At 42.9% G+C, this 19,671-nt stretch overlaps 1 protein-coding gene across 10 annotated transcripts in view; it reads right to left on the reverse strand.

Annotated features, from left to right (window-relative positions):
- The window catches only part of LOC129718837 (nascent polypeptide-associated complex subunit alpha, muscle-specific form), a 398,349-nt gene that overhangs the window by 5,593 nt on the left and 373,085 nt on the right, over positions 1-19,671 (reverse strand). For 3 of the 10 annotated variants that reach the window (XM_055669946.1, XM_055669949.1, XM_055669945.1), the window contains 7 exons: positions 7,098-7,397; positions 2,241-3,925; positions 1,568-2,169; positions 1,122-1,501; positions 778-810; positions 250-544; positions 56-182 (listed from right to left, as the gene is read on the reverse strand). In XM_055669946.1, the coding sequence (XP_055525921.1) occupies positions 56-182; positions 250-544; positions 778-810; positions 1,122-1,501; positions 1,568-2,169; positions 2,241-3,925; positions 7,098-7,397 (3,422 nt within the window). The remainder of the gene's footprint in view (positions 1-55; positions 183-249; positions 545-777; positions 811-1,121; positions 1,502-1,567; positions 2,170-2,240; positions 3,926-7,097; positions 7,398-19,671) is intronic. The other 7 variants (XM_055669950.1, XM_055669947.1, XM_055669953.1 and 4 more) reach the window with 5 other exon arrangements.

The raw sequence follows: 19,671 nt of genomic DNA on the forward strand, positions 1-19,671 counted from the left end.
GGTATGGTCAAACTAACAAAGGCCCAAACGGGACTGCGCCCGGGAAGAAACATACCTTCTCCACGGATCGTGTAACGAACCGGGCATCTGAGATCCGAGTGGAAGGTCACGAGAAAACGGTGATAATCCACCGAAGGGCGAAGCACCGTATGGTGAAGCATATCGGCCAAAGGGAGATACACCTGTAAGATAATATATCAAGATTATTCAAGGATTCTTCCGGGTGCGTACTTCTATCAAACAACTTACCTAAATGACTAGCAGCCGAACTGATAAAACTAGGCGGCAGAGGTGCCGATTCATATGGTCCAGGCCGTCCTGGCATTCCGGTTGGTGGATAGGCTGGCGTAGGAAGATCATGTGGTCTCACGAGACCGGCAGCCGCCGCCGCAGCCGCTGCCGATGGTGGGTACATATGTGACGGCGGTCGCAGCATATCCGATGCTGTCTTCATGGAGGCGGCTTTATCCGGGTTCTGCTTAGTCTGGTGGTGATAAATTTCCCATGCTATCCGCACATGCATAGCATTCCATTTGCCAGTCTTCTGCAAGTGGGAGAAAAAGGTTACGGAAAATATGATAAGTGTGATTTCTGAAGCTGGTTTCAGGAGGGTGGATCGAGGTTCAATTTTCACCTTGATTAGCAACTCTTCGTGATAGTGGGTAGTAAAACGGAAAGATAACATGCAAACAAGGAGGCAAAAACTAACGATCGAGATGCTAGATGAAATCAGTATGCAAAGGATAAGCACAAATGAGGATATGAAACGAAACCTACCTTCTTGTTGGGATCAACCGGAGGTGCCTGCTGCTGTTTGATTTTGTTTGTGGCGGTGTCGAACGTCGACGATGATGGTGGGATTTGTAGTGGTGGTAATGATGAAGTGGTTATAAACCAAAAAAAAAAACAACAGGAAAGAAACAAGAAAACACAAAGCTTTATGATTGTGGCCGCATAGTCTAATGGTTGGCGTGATGATGCGTAATGAAGGGTGATAAATAGTAATTACGTTGATAACTAAAAATAACCGTCTACGACTATTCTAGGTAGAAGTTAGAACAGTTTTTGCTGAAGAAACAGATAAACAACTACGCTTAGCTGCAGCCGGAGCAGATACTAACCTTCGGCACGAACGATTGCAAATGGCTTGGTGGAACGAATTGCGTTGGTCCACTCAGGCCTGGATGCAGGATCCCAGGCCCGTAGCCAGGATAGGCAGGCATACCCAGTCCGGTGCGGTAGAAGGGTGAGTCGACGGCACCTATTTTCGGTACGTCTTTGAAGAGCGGTGGTGGAAAGAGGGCTGGAGTAGCAGCCGCCGCTGTCGGTAGTATTGGTTGATGCTGATGCTGGTGTTGATGCTGGTGCAGGTGCGTGTGTTGGTGCTGGTGGTGATGCAGTTCCTGCCGCAGATACGGTGATTGTGGAACCGAGCTTAGCCCACTTCGATCCAGAAACCGATTGTCCAATTCACGTCGTAACATATCTGCCTGGTCGGAAACTATGGAAAAAAATGTGTGTTAGGAGTAGTGTAACTTTTATTTGAATTCACAGATTTCACTCGTACCTTTCGTTGAAAAGAGTGACTCGGCCGAGAACGGCAACGGTGCCGATTGTTGCGAGGGGGTTGATGCCGTCGAGACGACCGGAGGTGGCAGCGGTGCCGTGAACAGTGGCACCGGGAATGATGTCGGCGGTACGGCAGAGAGCGTTGAAGGTGTTGGTCCAGCAGACGAGGCAGAAGGTGAAGGAGGAGTTGGTCGCGATTGAGAGGAAGAACTGTTATTATTTACACTGGAGTTGCCGGTCGCCGAGGCAGCTGGCGAATGTGATGGCGGGATTCCGGCCGAAGCTGTCAGCGATGGATGCCATCCACCAGGACCTGCTGGTTGTAGACTACTGCTGGAACTGGTGGTTGTGGCTAGCGAAGGTTTAGGATAGGTAAGACTAGAAGAAACGGCAGACGTAGGCATCGACGACGAGGCTGACGAGACGGATGACATCGCTGCCGGAGAGGAGAGTGCAGGTGGACCAGCCGAACTGTAAGGAAGCGTTGGAGATGGACCCGGGGGTGGGCCACCAGTGCTGGCACTGCTTGTACTGCTGCCCCCACTGCCATACGGTAGCGCCGAACCGGGTGTAGAACGGGATAAACTACTTACGTTACTACTGTGAAAATTAACAGAAAAAAAATAAGATTAGTAACTGTTAGCTGTGAATATGGTAGGCCATCTACTCACCTATAACTATCTCTTTCTCTATTGGGACTATGCCCACGCGGGGAGTGCGTTCGTGTCATACTGCCGCTGGAAGCCGCCGGATGTGGTGGATGGGTATTATTGCTATTACTACTACTACTACTGTTGTTGTTGCTGCTGCTGGTGGGCGGGTGATGGGATGCTGGCGGTAAATGATGACTTCCAGGTGGTAGCACTGGTAGAAGTGATCCCACCAGCGGATGATGCGAGGAAGGTCCTACTAAATGCGGAGGTGGTTGCTGATGAGAGAGCGGTGGTGGCTGCTGTGATGCGGCTGCAGGATGATGAGGAGGCAGAAGATGCGACGATGCACCACCGCTGGGGTGCGTAGGAGGTGTGGCACCAGGTGGAACGGCCGTGCTCATTCCGTGTGGAGATGGTATGTGCGACCCACTACTGGCGCCGGAAGGAGGACCTCCCGGCGCCGCTGAAGGAGGAGCCGAAGATGAGTTACTATTGCTACCGTTGCTGTTAGTATTGGGAGTGACAGGCCGCATGGTTTTCGTTGGAGGTTGACCCATCGGCGATGCGTCCCGATCGCTCCGTATTTGTGATGGACTTCCATTGGCTGCGGACATCGGTGGTTGTAACCGGGAATCCATTAAACCTAGACCCATCATTGATGGAGGCAACCCGCCAAGTCCTGGTGGACCCACGGGGTGCATTCGAGGAGAAAGATTCGGTGGGGCCACCGATGGTGATAGATATGGATTACCGTAAGTGCCGTAGTGAGCGTACAGAGGCGGATAACCGGGGTATGCCGTACGATAGTGAGGAGGTATACTACCAATACCGTTCTGCATCATCATTGAAGCCGATGGTGGCATTCCCGGATGGGTCATATGAGATCCATTCAACAGACCAGTTGGGGTAACGGCTGCCGAGAGAGCAACACTTGTTGCCACTACGGGACTGTGAGTTCGCAGTGCTGCCAGGGAGCTTTCCACCGACGGATGGATAGCAGGACTTTGACCACTGGCGGGAGTAGCTGCAGGGGGTGTGTGCGGTATATTCAACGGCAGTGATGAAGGAGCTGCACTGTTACTGCTACTATTGCTATGCAGCGGCTGACCACCACTGGTTGGTCCCAAGCTATTCGACAGATTGGTTGGTCCTGTTACTAGTGGTAGACCATTCGGTAAGGGAGCCGAAGCAGTCGTTGAAGGTGCAAATGAGGAACCAGCTCCGATAAAACTCGGAACCGATGAAGGCTTCCCGCTACCACCAGTGTTGCCACTACTGCTACTGTTACTGTTGCTGTTGTGCTGCTGAGGCAGCTGTTGAGGCGACGGTGGTGGCTGAGATTGAGGAGTCGGTGGCTGCTGCATTGCGGGAGACTGCACCGATCCAATGGCTTGTTGCTGCTGCTGCTGCAGGGGGGATTGTGGCGAACCTTGCTTGCCACCAATGGTTGATAGTGCTGCTGTCGCTGTCGCCGTAGCAGATGTAACACCCAACGGGCCGCTACCTCCACTCGCCGCTGGAATCTTTGCCGAAGCCGTCGGTAGCAGCGGTTTACCACTTAGACCCGCTATCTGTGGAGAAGCAGGCGGCTGCGGTTGCTGAGGTGACGCCACGGCTTGCTGCGACTGAGGTGACGCTACCGCAGCAGGATGCCCTCCGCCTATCGGGGTCAGATGGGTTCCTCCTATCGGGCCATTCGATACCTGTTTTTTAACGAGAGAAAAGATAGAGGTGAGAAAAAGCCGAGTTAGAAAATAAAACTAACACACATATTGTCGATGGGCTTGTTTATGCTAATTGAGCTGCTTATTGCAGCTCGTTGAATTAGTGGCCATTAAGTTGCTAAGTGCTGCCCATTAGTAAGGTGCGGTTGAAGCGAAACTTGTCGCTCAGGGGCAGCGGCGTCGTTTAAGCGCGCTGGTTTAACCGATTTATTCAGACATAAATCAGACGGCGTGTAACTCGGTCTAACGAACGATACGTGACTATTGCCGCGCTGCACGCTTGCGGGCATTGGGTGTCAGTGCACCACTCGTGAGTTGTGACCAGAAATCTATGATACTAGCAAGCTTTCCCAATTTGTTCCAGTTGATGTACTCTGGTATAAAATCGGTCCTGGTGAAGCAAATATTTCAATGCTTGTTAGCAAAAGGAAAAAAAAAGATCCAAATAAATAACTCAATTTAATCACCACAAAGTCCGTTTCGCGCTTTTCAGCAAATTCGTTCACAGTCACACACAGGAGTGGCAAAACCTATGAGTAATTTTGCAAATCGAATTATAATCCACCGGTCGCTGGATGCTGAAATGGTGAAGGCATCCCACGCGTTATCATCATTTTTCTGTAAGGTCTGGTTGGCCCTGTGGAGCTGAATTTCCAACCATTTTAATTATTTCCTGCCTGTTTGATCAATACCCAAACGGGAGTCCATTATGCATAAACGCCTGCATAGAATTTCAAACAGGCTATCACCTGTGTTCTCCTTCCTTCATTTCCACCCTCAACCGATCCGAAAATTCGGAAAATAATCTCGCCACTAGCACAAAAAAAAAATCACCGTAAATGCAAAACCGATGTTTACCCGAAAACCCATTCCCGCTCCAGCATGCCGATAGCAGCAATGGCGGTGGCATTCGGACAGGAAATCAATGAAATTATGCAAATACTTGTTTATTTGGTTGAACCGAAATTGAATTGTTGTCGCGTAACGCATTTCCGCTTCGGATCGTTCCTCTGCAGCAACTGACACAGGCAGTTCCGTTGTGTGGACACGGCTAATTGTCGCTGTTATGATTATTTCATTAGACAACCATTATCGAATTGTTGATATTGCGCTGCCGTCCGCAGCTCGGGCATTCACTCTGGCCGGCCTCAGCCCTGGTCGCCACACCACCAGAGCAAAAGAGGAATTGATTTGTGTTGTCACCGTTAGATCATGTTGCTTCGCTACCCACGGCCGGTACTGACGGTCTGCTGGACTGTGTGTTTGTGTGGTTGTGGGACAAACTGCGGACGTATCGAGTAGCATTTAGATGGGACAGAGACTCCCACTGGGAGTGAGACGGAACGGAACCACCGCAATTGCTCTGTTTCAATTGACAGCGGTTGTTGCTGCTGGTTGCCATTTGTACACCACCCGATTATCCGATAAATTATTGTCACAATTGCATAGCTAAATGGAAAATTAATCAAAAATGCGCTTGAGGTTCAGTAGCAGATCCGGTCACTGTGAGCCCCGCAGCGGTGGCATTTCGATTTCGATTCCGGATTCAAGCCGCACGGCACTGGAGCTGGAGCTCCAGAGATTTCCTATTATTCAGCCATTTTGTAGTGCTGTTCTGTTATGATAATGTTCTACATCGTTAAATTACGGAATAATGCAATGAAGTTCGGTCGATTTGTTATTATTAACTTTAATTTAAGGAGTAAATGTAGTAATGAAGATAGAAAATTAAACTAACTGAAAATATGATTGTAGAAACTACGAAAAATATAGTTCAGTTCAGTGTAACGGGAACACATCTGACCGGTTATTGGAAGTTGTGGGTTCGAGTCCCACCTGCTGAACTATATTTTTCGTAGTTTCTACAATCATATTTTCAGTTAGTTTAATTTTCTATCTTCATTACTACATTTACTCCTTAAATTAAAATTAAAAATAGCATGACTTTGCTTAGAGTCGGAAAAAGAAAAGTTATTATTAACAACACACAAAATTGATTGCTGATTGCTATTCTACAAGATTTTTCTAAAATTCGATGAAGCCTTTCTATAGATTACTTCTAACTAATATCAATTAGGAAACGTAAAGTTTGCAAGTTTTTCATTCAGTTGTTTGACAGTTTTACAGTACTTTGGGGACTTCCAAGGTTTTAAGCTGCTACAGCATTTTAGTTGCAAAGTAAATTCCGCTACGAATAGAAAACGTAGAATTACGACCATTTCTAAAAGGTAAAAATCCTCAGGAAATCAGCTAGTTGGAATTTATTTCGAATTGGTCCTGATTTTAAATAGAAACGAGTAAGGCTAACAAGGAAGTTGTTAGAATTTCTATTTTCTACTTCCGTAGAAACCCTCGTGGTATTTAAACATGTAAGGTAGAAGTGGAATTCACGATTGTTTGCCAGTTACCTCTAAGGTTACGTGCATTTTTCGCCACTTAAAACGGAAACACCCATGTTTATAATGAAATAGCATTTCCATAAAGTTAAGCTGCTTAACAGCCTCTTCGAAACGCAACTTTTTCGATAAAAAAGAACAACTCGAAGAGTGGTTTAATTTAATTTTATGGCTGGCCTTTGGCCTTCCCCAGCCAAAAAGCTGGGTACGATACGAGTTGACAACTGAGCATGTGTTTTCAAGTCAGGTACTCAGTCAAATGTCAAATTCCGATGCGTCTCGATGCTCAACCGAACGGACGAAGAAATGAAAGTGTGACACAGCACTTGAACTGTGAACCCTTGCTGACAGTTTTGGCGGTTGAAATTCAACAAGGCACGCAGTGTGGCGACATTTGAACCATCCAAAATCTGAACGACAGTGAGCAAATTAAGATAGCGAATTTACGATTATTTCGGAAAGACATTAACGAGGCAATCATCGCGCCTCCGTGGTGCGCGGATCGCATCACGTTACCCGGCAGCTTCGCTCGCAGTCGGCCAGTTGTGTATACCTGTCACTGTGAATGGCAGTGTAAACGACTGAAGTGGCAATTAAGCATCGCAAATTAGGCGTTGCTGGCTGTAGTATATCTATATGTATAGCAGCTGTTCGCACAAAACGGATCGTTAAAATTTTTATGCCGGTTTTATCTTGCAGTGATTGGGGCATTTCAATGGCCAAAGGAATTGAACGAATTTATCCTGTTAGCTTACCTGCATCGGTGTCGTGGGGTAAGGCGGTGGCAGGCTGGGAGGTGGAAGCGCTGCGGGCGCTGGGGATGGTGCCGGTGGAGCAGGGCCTGTACTGGTAGCTCCGGGTGGAACCGGAACCGGGCTTGCACTGCCGGCCAGTCCGGCCAGCGGACCATTGCTGAGCGGTAGCCCGGTCGGTGGGAAGTCCGACTTACGAGGTACCGCTGGGCTGGGAGCCGCCGCTCCCACTGCCGGTGGCACCACCTGCGCCGGTTGCGTCTGGGGCGTGGATGCGAACACAACTGACCCTCCATCAGAACCCTGAAAAAAGAACCGCAAAACAAACCAGATTAATAATTGATAACAACGGTTCGCGCGAGCGATAGTGGATTTACATACGCTTTACAGGGCGGGATTGATAGCGCCATAAATAATTGATTGAATCAATTTGCAAACAGATAGCGCTGGTGTCGAGTTGGCACCGGGGGGTGCCCGCTCAAGGCAAGTGAGGGTATTTAATCCGATTGGCATTATTGAGCAAGTGCTCAATAGATCGTGTAATCAATATTTATTAATTTTGAATTAATTTGTGCCTCCTCCACCGGTCCGCCCTTGCGTGAGCTGCCGCTGCGGATGGAGGAGTGGTAACTCAATTCAGCTCAAATGGGAAATAATCCATTCATTATAATAATTACAAGGTAAATGAGTAGGCTAACGTTCGTGTCCTCCCGCGCGCGAACATAAAAAAACACTTGCCACTTTTTCGGTGGAGGAAGCGGTGACCAAGGAAGGGGCACCGATCAGAGCAGTCGAATAAATCTGCATATTTGATTAATTGTGCGATTAATTTTCATATAAACATCAACAGGCAGATAAAAATCTGGCGACACGAACTTCGATCCTGTCGGTCGATTCTGACAGGTTATAATTAAATTTTATTATTACCGTTTCTCCGGTAGACCGACCTGCCTTGGGCTTCTCGTACGCGCAGCAGTGTACAGTTTCCTTCGTTCTACAAGGTAGTCGTCAAAGCTGATCGCCAATTAGTTGACACCTTTTGAACGGCAATAAATCAACCGCTAGTGGTTCCCAAACCTGTATAGGCGGGTTTTAAATTTGGTCCGTTTTTTTTCGCTGGGTGCGTTCATTGGCAATGTTTTTGGAATGACTTTTTTCAACACGGATGTACTTCGGAATAAATACCACTGACTGGTTTGATTTTTTTAAAAATAGCATATCAAGATGTTAGCAAAAGTCATCATGATGGTTTGCTGTGTTAACGTAATATTTGAAAAAAAAAAACGAAACAAAAATTTCCTATATGATATATAATACTGGAAAATAATTCAATTAAGTCCTTTAAATCGTTTTTCTAAAACCAGGCATCGAAAAATAATTCCAAACCTAATCAATCTTTAAAGAAATAGGAAAACTTGGCGTCCAAAATACATTCAGCTAATGTTCAGGAACACACAAAGACATAAGGAAAATCCCGTGAATTGATATCGAAATATCACTGTAAGAAAGCTGATTGAAATAACTAGAATGAAACTATGAAACTTTAATTTTAATACAGGGAGCCCTCAGAAAAAGATAGGGAATGATGTGAAATACCATCAAAGCGACATCAGATAATAGCCGCACAAACTATAAAATGTTTTGATGTACATATTTTAAAAATCGCTGCTAGCTCATAGGAATCGTTTAAAAACAATCATAAAAAAACATAGTAATTTCCCTAAAAATTGCATAATTAGAAATCACAATCAATTATTACGCTGAGGGCGTTAAAATCGTCAAAACACAAATAACCATAAAAACCGTCAAAAAATAAAAGTCATCAAAATGTCACTTAAAATTGGACAAATAAATATTACTAACAAAAATAAAACTTGATTTGAATTTGATTAACGGCATGATGTTGTAATCAAAACAACATGAAAAAAAATCATTTGAATAAATTAAAAAAATAATAATAAAGTTGAATAAAGTAATACAACAAGAAACCACAGAAATATTATTCAAGAGTTAGTGGCATAGGAAGCTCTACTTTTTATTAAATAAAATTACATTGACAACGAATAGCAAAATGAAGCGTTAAAATGCAATCAGATTTTTTTTATTTTATTAGAAAAAAACGTAGAAAAGTTTTTCAATAATGTAATAAATTATAATATCACTCAAACCCCTTGACAAAAACTTTGTTCACCAAAAGTGCAACTCTTGAAACTCTTCATAGAACTACTAAAACCAACTTATCATTGGAAATGAAAAAGATAGGACCTTTTTTGTAAATATCAAAGTTAACAACAATATCGCACGCTTAGCCTTGGGGCTAATAGCGGTCTCGATCAAATTGGTTGAGAGAATTCGTTATCGATATAAAAAGCCTAGGGTGGCTAAAGTAATAAAAAAAAAGTTATCGATATTGTTTTTGGCACATTGTGTATGTGTAGGATAAGAGTACAACGATACACCGTGCCCCAGTTCTGAGTCGAGAAAATTTCCAGCTCGAAAAGATCCTCGACTCGATCGGGAATCGAACCCGATATCACAACCGTGTGGGAGAGCTAGCCGACCGACAGCGCTAACCACAGAGCCATGGGGACCACCAATATCAAAGTTAACGGTTGCCATATTAAACTTGACTATCATATTTTTCTTAGATAAAACGATTTTTGAACGTTATGCACTGGTTTAAAAATAATTTTTTTTAATCCAGTATGGCGACCACATTGAACATGGTGACCGCCAACTTTGATGTCTGCAAAAGAAGATCATATCGTTCCTCTTTCCAAAGATAAGTTGCTTCAAGTAATTGTATTGAAAATACTAAAGTTATAGCAATTTTGGTAAACCAAGTTTTAGGGAAAAACAAAGAGTAAGAAAAGTATTATTTTCAGTTAATAAAGGGATCATCAGTTTGATTTGAAATGCAGTTTCTTTACTTAATCAATATAAGCTTTTAAAAAACATAACTTGTTTCGTTTTCAACAACCGTATGTGAATAGTGGGCCGGTAAATTCGAAGAAAACTCATCTTCTTTTCGGGAAAAATGGCAAAAAGTCTGTAGGAGGTCTTTGAAATAGTTTAAAAATAAAAAAAAACAACTATTCTCAATCATCTTGAAAATTAAACTCTAAATAGATATTAAACATTAAAAGCAGATTGACTAAGTTTAGCAGGAAATTTAGCAAAAAAAAACAGCTGGAAGGTTTTTAAAAAAATACAACAGATAAAACACACTGAGAGAGTGAAACCCGAATATAATAAATACTCACAATAAGCTAGAAATTTCTGAGAAGCAGGCGAATGAAATATGGAAATTTCAATACAAAAGTAATAATCGTGTATAGCAAACTAAGATTGGTTGAAATGAACACGCAAAAGTTGGATGGTGTAAAACCAGTACAAAATTGTTCGTTTTAGCGCAATTGTTGATGTGATTTGAAACCAGTACAATGATTGCGTGTTGGGCATAACGCAATTAATGCTCTAGCGTTTTTTCAATGTATTTGGCAGCCCCAAACTACTACACTTAAACAATTTTAACTGGTATCAAGCAGCATTGCAAAGCGAGCGAAAAGCAAAACCTTTCTCCTTCTTTCTGCTTGAGAACGAGACATATGCTACATTTCTCCAGTCTTCTGCACACACACTTTCAAGATACTTTTTATTCTTCATGCATCACCCTGAGTAGCAGCAAGCACGCACCGGCAGCATGAGTGAGACTAACAACACTGGTATCAAGTATGTACAGCACTGCGCCTTGCGCGTCGCAATCCGAACCGAAAGAGAAGCGAAAGAGCGACCTGCAAATTGGATGTGATGTGTCTAGTCTCGTCGCATGTACATGGAAATCATACGAGCGAGAGTTAAATTTCTCCGTCGCTTGAAAAAAAGCACGTGCACAGGATGACGAATAATAATTATTCACAATTTACAAGTGTTGCCATCAAAAATCGGCAACGCTTTTGTGGCTTTGTGGAATGGAGGGTTTTGCTTGTTTTGCGGTGAAGCCAGCGTTGATTACAAAATGTTGTGAACAGAATTTTGTTTCGTTTTTTTTTGCAAATCATTCAATGGTACTTTTTAATGACCAAATCCATCGAGATAAATCGATCGAGTATTATAGCTATTTAAATCTAGTGAGTTCACAAGTTGTTGTTTGTTGCTTGCACTGCTCCATGAGTAGCAGTCACTAATACACTCGACGTGAGAAATAAAGTGTCGGTATAATATACATATTCTGATTTCATACTATGTCAATGTATTCGCAGTACAACTGTTGCGTTATGCGTTTCACACATTTATTGTGCGATTTCTGTGCAACATTTGTGCGAATCGGGAAGACACAATGATTGTACAAGACTTCAACTTTTGCGTGAAGCATCAGGAAATCAAGCAGGAATAGGCGCAAAACAAACTGTTTTCAACACATTCGGAATGGAGGAAAATAGTCGATAAAAACCGATTCGAAACACGTAAAGATGAGATTAGAAGAGAGTCGATAATTTTTGCGAAATTTTAGAATGACTGGTGAATCGGCTATAGTTATCGGAACAAAATCGATTTTTTTACAGTTCTTTAGTACAGACTCTGTTCGCTTTTGGCACGGTTCGATTTTGGCACGGTTCGATTTTGGCACACATGTTTGTTTAATCATGTTTTTAAATTTTCTCGCCTTTCTTTATACCAATTGAGGCTACACAAACGCCTAAAGAAAGGTATTATGGTCCTTTATGTTGCCGAGGTAGATAACCGGGATCGTTCAACCGGTTCCAAAGATATGACCGGAATATGTTCCGGGAATATATATTTAATGGTCATGATCAAAGCAGTACTTAGAACAGTACTGCGCAGGCTTCGGAAAAGTACTGCGGTGCGAAACTATACTGACGACTGGGGTCTCTTTTTACTATAACAGCCTTACGCATAAGCTATTCATGAGAGCTCTCATATAGCTAAAGCTTACACGGGTAACGAAGCAGTCTTGTGTTGCTGTCTAGCTGCTTACCGAACGCATGAGAAGCAGAAAAAGCTGTGCAAAACAATGAGAGCCGAATTAGTTTATAATTTGCTGTCACGGAAAAGCAGTACTTTTCAGGAGGCTGACCATGTCTCTAATTACTCGGGTGGTCATATAAAATATTTAGTTCGTTATGCATGCGGACTTGTCCCGGTTCTGTTCCGGATACTCTCAACTTATTGAGCCATAACCCGTTAAACGACACCGCTAATGACTTGGAACCCTAAAACTAGTCTATTCGTTACTATATCTACTTAAAAATTGAAAAAAAAAACATTAAAAAACCGCTGATTCTTGATGGTTTGATTTTGGCTAAAGAAAAATTCTGGCGTGTTGTCAAACTTGAAGTCTTGGGATAGATTTGAGTAAAATGTTCGAATTTTTCGATTAACGCCCCCATTAGATTTTCCTCTTTCTCATCAATTCCTCATCGCCCTTCGTACCTCCTTTGGTTATTCGAAGTTCAGGTTCAGGACAGTTTGATGGGTAACGGTCTTTCGGCTTTCGGCATAAAAATTGTGCATTTCGTGTAAAGTTTGCGGGAGCCCTGTAAACGGTCAACACTTTACTTTGATTCGTTTCGCTAGTGTGCGTCGCAGTATGCTTCTGATCGTAAATATAGAACGACCGTCGGCTCCCGCACATAAAAAGAATGATCGAATGGCACTCGCGCATCGGAGAGATGCACACTGTCTTTCGTCTAGCGATGTAATTTTGGTTTTATTTCTGTCTATTCTATTTTATTTATGTTATCTATTAGGAATATTATAACAAGATCAATAATATACGTAATTTCCAAAATCTACATACAAAACATGCGTCATTGTCATTTCTGAATGCTGTGTTCAAATATTTATTTTTCCAAGTCACGATGCAAAAGCCCTAGATTTTCCATGTGAGTGAACAAAATCTGTCCGCGAACGGTTTAAGTATTTTCTTATATCTTAACCGGAATCTCACGGCCAACTGCAAAACTGAGCGGATGTTCAAATAACACTCTAAAGAGGAACTGGGCTAAATTTGGCTAATTTCGGTCAAGTATGAAAAAAGTAACACTTGTTATAAAGTGTCGCTATAATTCTCGAATCATCTTTTAATAAGACAAAACTTGAATTCTCGACTATTTTGTGATAAAGTCGTGTGTCTAAACGTGAACAAAACGAGTGAGAGCTATATCCCTTGTACTTCACAAGCACAAATCATCTTTCACTCGTTTTGTTCACGTTCAGACATACGACCTTATAACAAAGTACTCCAGAATTAGACTATCTCTGGTGAAACAACATAAATGAAGACAGCAAAGCAAAGCCTTGGTGCTACATTCCGATTCGGAACTCGACTTTCTATTTTAATATACACAGACTTCGCAGCCAACTGTTTAGTGTACAGGACAATGGCGGGCTAGCGCTACGATCCTACTGACAACTAGCAGGCTCTCCCGAGCCGAGACTCGAACCTACGACGACTGGCTTGTTAGACCAGCATCGTACTTCGAGACCAACTGGGAGACAGCACAAACAGAAATAACAGCCAAGAAATAATGTAATTATTTTGGCTCAAAATAATTCGATAAATTTTAGAATATGATTCTTGTTTTCCGCGATTCTGGAAAAGTATAAAAAATGGTCAAAAATTATAAAAAATATTACAGACCAGTACTCTAGATCCGTGTCTCTGTTTACAACCGTGTTGAAATTGGTAAAAATGGCGGTTTGTCGACTTTGCCGCGCCGATACGTAACTCGAAAGGTGTTGTCATGTATCCCCTGTCTGAGGGACCTCAGAGAGACAAGATTTGTGCTACATCTGATCAAAGAAAAAAAAAACAGAACGTCGTCGTCGTTTGTGGAGTCTTTCTCCTGGTTGGAGCAAATAAAACCTCAAAACGTAAAAACAAGATCTGAGTTTCCCTGCTGCGTCTCGCTGTTTACCACCAAAAACAAGAACGAGAAGAAAAAAAACGATGCCCGAACCGTTGATAGTCATAAAAGCAAATTAAGCGACAACGAAAAACGACACTTAGTCGTAAGCGCTGTGTTCATGTAGGCTAACTTTTTTATACTGCTGTCAAGTTTTATAGCCGCAGCACAGTGAATGGGTGTAATTATAACTTTACAATCACTCTGTTCAGTTGTTTGAACAGACGAACGAACGAACGAACGCAAAAAAAAAAATCGTACACTCGCCGGATAGCCACCAAAGAACGGATCGGCCAAGGGGCGAGACAACGGAGTGGACTGCGTGACAAGTGTCGTAATAGCGACACTTTTTATTGGACACCACTACCGGAGGAAGTCGTAAAATTAAGATGTAATTGATTAAATCAGCTCATTACGGGTGGGGCTGGGCAGAGAGTTGCAGAAAGCGTAAGATTTCCAGCTTCCAGTGGGGCCGCCCCAGGTGCCGCCGGCCGGATTACGCGCGGTAGGAAATTGATGCACTCCTCCGACTGTTTGTGTCTCACACTGAACTGAATGAGTGACAATTAATTACCACTTACTAGCCTGGTTTAGCAGCGCGCTAAATGATTTAACGATGACGAGCAAACGATGATGACAGACTCTCGCGGCTGCTTCTATAGCCCCAGCGCGCCCCTGCCTGACGGGCATAATGAAATCGAGTGAGGGGCACCCGAAGCGCGGCATACGCGGAATGCGATTCAATAACCTTTCAATTTTACACTTCACCTCGCGCCGTGAGTTGGCCTGATTGTAGCGTACGTAAATGCCGCCGCCGGGGCTGCAATCCGTTGATGAACAAGTCTATTTATTCGATGTGTCACGTGGGCGGAGGTGGCAGTGCGAGAACGGCTGGTGGCCTTTTCGTGACCGTCGGGCCACCCCCCGTCGGCCGCAATTAGCCGTAGACGACGGCGTTGTCGTGCGATGGGACGTTTGTTGAGTTTTGTAATAAATAACGATAAACAAATCATTTCAGTATGCTACAATCTTGATTACATTTAATTTAGATTTAATTATTCATAAATTAACCGGGTCTGAGGCAACCAGGCCGCGGCGACGTTCGCTCTGGTGTGTGTCGTTCTAGTGTATGATTTAGTGTTACGTGTGAATGCGCATGGCGTAAGGAGCGGCGCGCAGGGTAAGCGTTACACGGGAAATAATTAGGAAAATTACGCCGTAAAGTGAACGCAATCGTTTCTTGGCAGCAGCGTGTGTCGGTTGACACAAAAGGAGGCAGTGGGTAGCAAGCTCGCGGGTTAAACGTCGCTTTGATGGGTTCAGCCGGTGACTAATTGACCGACTGGCGGACTGAGTGCCGGGAGCCGAAAGTCAGAATGGAGCAATAATTGTCGCTTACTGACATGTTTCTAATTATAACCATCAATTACTTCAATCAAATTTGATTATTGCATAATTGAGAAGGGGTTGTTAAGTTGTAAACTGTCTTACGACTAGTGCGGTTAGAGGGCTTACATCATAAAACATATTAAAGGGAACTATACAACAGAGCTTTTTTATTGCGTTCTGGATGTTTGTTCTTTACGACTATAACGTTTTGATAAATACACGGCGTCTGTCTAGTGACATTTTCTATATTTTTTTAATAAAGAATAAAATATTCTGGAACATGAAATAAACGTGATGAATTTCCCACTTATTTTATTTTTAAGAGCTAAAGTGAAGGAATTTCACACAGTGGATATCCTCTAGCTGTTTCGTATTTTCAGCGACTTCGGAAGGCCAAAGATTAGCACGAAACGCAAACAAGTGATTATTCAATCTTTAACAGGCACCACCCATCGCCATTGTTAAAGCAGCACTAATCCATCCATCCGTCCATTCTCCGTTTCGGCAGGAGGTCCCTGCACCGAAAAGGGCTATTTCAATTATCCACTCTCGAAACCCATCAAAAGTTTACAAATCCCATCATTATTAATTATTTTGAATCACGCTCTCCTTAAATAGACAGCAGCAGACAGCCAACACAGAATACTCAACACAATGCATTAGTACCATTTTGGCCGGGACTTGACGTTCCATCGCGAGCCTTGTAAGCGATAGAGAGCGTACACAAAGCCGGAGAGAAGCGAAACAAACAACAACAGCAGCAGAAAAAAATCAACAGAAAGCCATAACACTTTTGAATATTCAGTAGCTCGAAACTAATGAAATATTTTAATGTTAATAATAATAACAACATCAACAACAAGCCGCACTCAAGCTGTAGCAAACGGATCGCAACCACCATTGGCAGCGATAATAGCACAAAGCAGACAAAAAGTGAACAAGCGAAGCGAACAAGCCAAGAGAGGAAGAGGAAAACAAAGCAAAGAACTAAGTGAAATGAATTACAAATTATACGCTGTGTATAACAACCCATAATAGCTACCTCTTTGCTAAGCCATCATCATCATCATCATTATTCATTTTTACCTCGTTTTTTTTTCTCGAACACTTTTCCCTAGCTGTCTTTTGCACACACACACATTCTTGAGCTGCTCGTTGTGCGCCCATATCGCCGCACGTTGTTTCACAAAAGCCTTTTTTATCGAGCTTCGGTTCTCTCCACTATCTTTTTTATGCTGCCTCTTTTTGTTCATTATATTGCTTGTGGCCTCGGGGTTCGTAGCGACGGACGGCTCTTGGGCCTTAGCCGAGCTGAACATTACGGCCATTGGTTGCTCCCTCCCATCGGGTCTCCCCCTTTCTAGGGGTCTGGCCAACGCGAAACGAAAGCGTTGTGCCTCGCGAAAACGATCGATGGACCCCTTGCTGCGGCAGAGGCTCTGCTCTCATCACACATTCATCACAGCAAATCCTATCGCTCACTCTGACTCGATGCATTATCTAATGGCGGTTGATTTAATTTGATTACATTGTTATTAGCATATTATTAGCATTCCCTCCGGGGGGTGGCGTCCCGGTGCGAACAACATGCCTCGACGACGGTTGCGTGTATTCCCGCGCACGCGGCGGAGCGGCGGCACACACACGGGGGAGGTGAGCAAATAACGATATGAATTTTTAATTTTAATGCAGTTGGTTTTCTTGATGTTCCAAGTTCCGATTGCACTCCCAACAGTTGGCATTACGTACCGAGCGAACCACGAACCATTCCAAATTGTTGGAAAATTAACCCTGCAGGGATATTTTGCGCGGTGTGGAATTATCGGTGCTGTAGCAAACAGTTTAGGCGTATTGACTGAGTGTTAGGTGATGGGACTATCGTAATTCTTCTCGAAGAGTGATTTAGACCAAGCCTTTCCCAAGACACATCACTCTCTGGATGAGATTTACAGGTCTTGAATGGCTGTTGCTTGGTCGTTATTTTGTTAAAACACAAGTATTCTTTTTTGTTCTTTCCGACGTTTCACCCTGTTTTTTTTTGGCATCTGCAAGGATTGCTGAAAGGGTTATAAGTCTTCTAAAGCTTTGCAGGGCAGATTGCTGACTTTCCCAAGACACAATCGTACAAGTTAGGCAGAGTTATGAAACACATATTTACATTACTCTCTGGGTGAGAATTCCAAGCTTAGAAACTAACATTTCGCAGTTTAAATTTGACCTTTCTGTTTATTGGATATAGAACTGGCAGCCGACAACTATACGGGATAACTGGGAGCACTGAGATTCTGGTGATACTAACTGTCTCACTGAGATTCTAATGATACTAACAGTCTCTTTCAAGCCAAGATTTCAACATACGACGACTGGCTTGTAAAACAGTATCGTACCTCGAGATCAGCTAAGAAGTCATACTGAACATATTAGTTCAAGATTCATTCTACTTTTATATTTTTAGGAGTCGAAAACATTGAAAATAAATAAGTCGCAACCAGTACATGAAGTTATCGATAAGTATTGATAAATTTGAACAAGACCAATATATACCGAGCATTCAATAAGTATTGAACAATTCATAAAAAAAGAAGTGAAAACTATCACGTGGTAATTTCTTCAAAAGATGTAAATGTGGAGTCTCTTTGCACAATTTCTCTACCAGATTTTTAGGTCTTTCACATTCTCCGCATTAATAGATTTTTTATTATATTCAAATATTTTAAAATATGTGTCAATTCCATCATTCTTGTCATTTTTGTCAATTTCGAAATTTTGGATATTTGAGATATTGAGACAATTTGAATTGTTATTTGTTTGAAATATACTACAACAATATCGCACGCATAGCCTTGGGGCTAATAGCGGGCTCGATCAAATTGGTTGAGAGAATTCGTTATCGATATAAAAAGCTTAGGGTGGCTAAAGTAATAAAAAAAAGTTATCGATATTGTTTTTGGCACATTGTGTATGTGTAGGATAAGAGTACAACGATGCACCGTGCCCCAGTGCTGAGTCGAGAAAAATTCCAGCACGAAAAGATCCTCGACTCGATCGGGAATCGAACCCGATATCACAACCGTGTGGGAGAGCTAGCCGACCGCCATTGCTAACCACAGAGCCACGGGGACCACAAAATAATACTGAAATATACTAGATACTTTATAAACCAACAATTTTCAAATTTTCAACAATTTTATTAGTTTTTATTTCTCTAAGTACGAATTTTGTAAGTTGAGCTTGAGATTTGCCGACCGCACGTTTCGTAGTTACTTCTCCGTGATCTATCTGAGCTAGTGAAGTTGCACAAGGAACCACGTAAATGGCTACCTGAGATTAGTTTGCCATTTTCAGTGTACAACAATTCAGTAGCTACTACTTTGTATGGATCGATAACGGCGCCGGCTACGTCCTTACGATCGTTAGGGTACAAGAGGATGTTGTAAGGAATGAGGTGTAACAGCCGTTGTTGTCGGAGACCGCGTTTATCTCTGCATCTCTACGACTGTGACGGAAAGGAAAGGTTTTATCACCGTATGTTAAGCTAACATTGTGTAGATTATGTAGATTTTGTAGATACTCTTCGTAGTTTTCATAAAAAACGGTTTCCAAAAAATGAACTTTTTGAAATTCAGTCAGTTTTTGTACCCGGGGGATGCATACCTCGTAAAAAACCGCGTAAAAACGGCGTAATTCGAAAATCCACCGAAAAACCCTACTTTAACCTGAAAATCCGCGTAAAAAACTGCGTTACTTAGAAAAACCGAGTAGAAAACCTTGTTATCTCGAAGATTCGCATAAAAAAACGCGGAACCTGAGACACTCTACGACATCAAAATGCGTTGAAAATATCCTCTTCACGGCCATTCCGGATTCTGCGTAAAGTGAAGGTTTTTTGACTCAATAGAAAATGACACCTCTAGGCATGCTTGTCATTCTCCTCAGTATGTGAAAGGAGAGGAGAAAAAACTCACCGCGCACTTCCCTTCCAGTATGTGCCTGCGTGTAGCAAATGCTTACACCACACTGCTTCTTTCTCCAGAGGGGTGAATCACTCTACTGAGAAAACGCAGAAGTACACAACAGTGTCCACTGGCGAGTAGTCCGGAAGGTGAAAATAAAACCTTCCGGGCAAAAGTGTAGTCCTCGTGTGGCTACACTGCGAAAACGAATTCTACCAGAGTAAATTCGACTGGCACGAGCAACGCAGTCCCTTTTTATTCTCCCAATCTCTTTTTCTCTTCTGCCATGCTCAAGAAACCAACTGT

This window comes from Wyeomyia smithii, chromosome 1 (genome assembly GCF_029784165.1).
Source record: "Wyeomyia smithii strain HCP4-BCI-WySm-NY-G18 chromosome 1, ASM2978416v1, whole genome shotgun sequence".
NCBI classification, from domain to species: Eukaryota; Metazoa; Arthropoda; class Insecta; order Diptera; family Culicidae; genus Wyeomyia; species Wyeomyia smithii.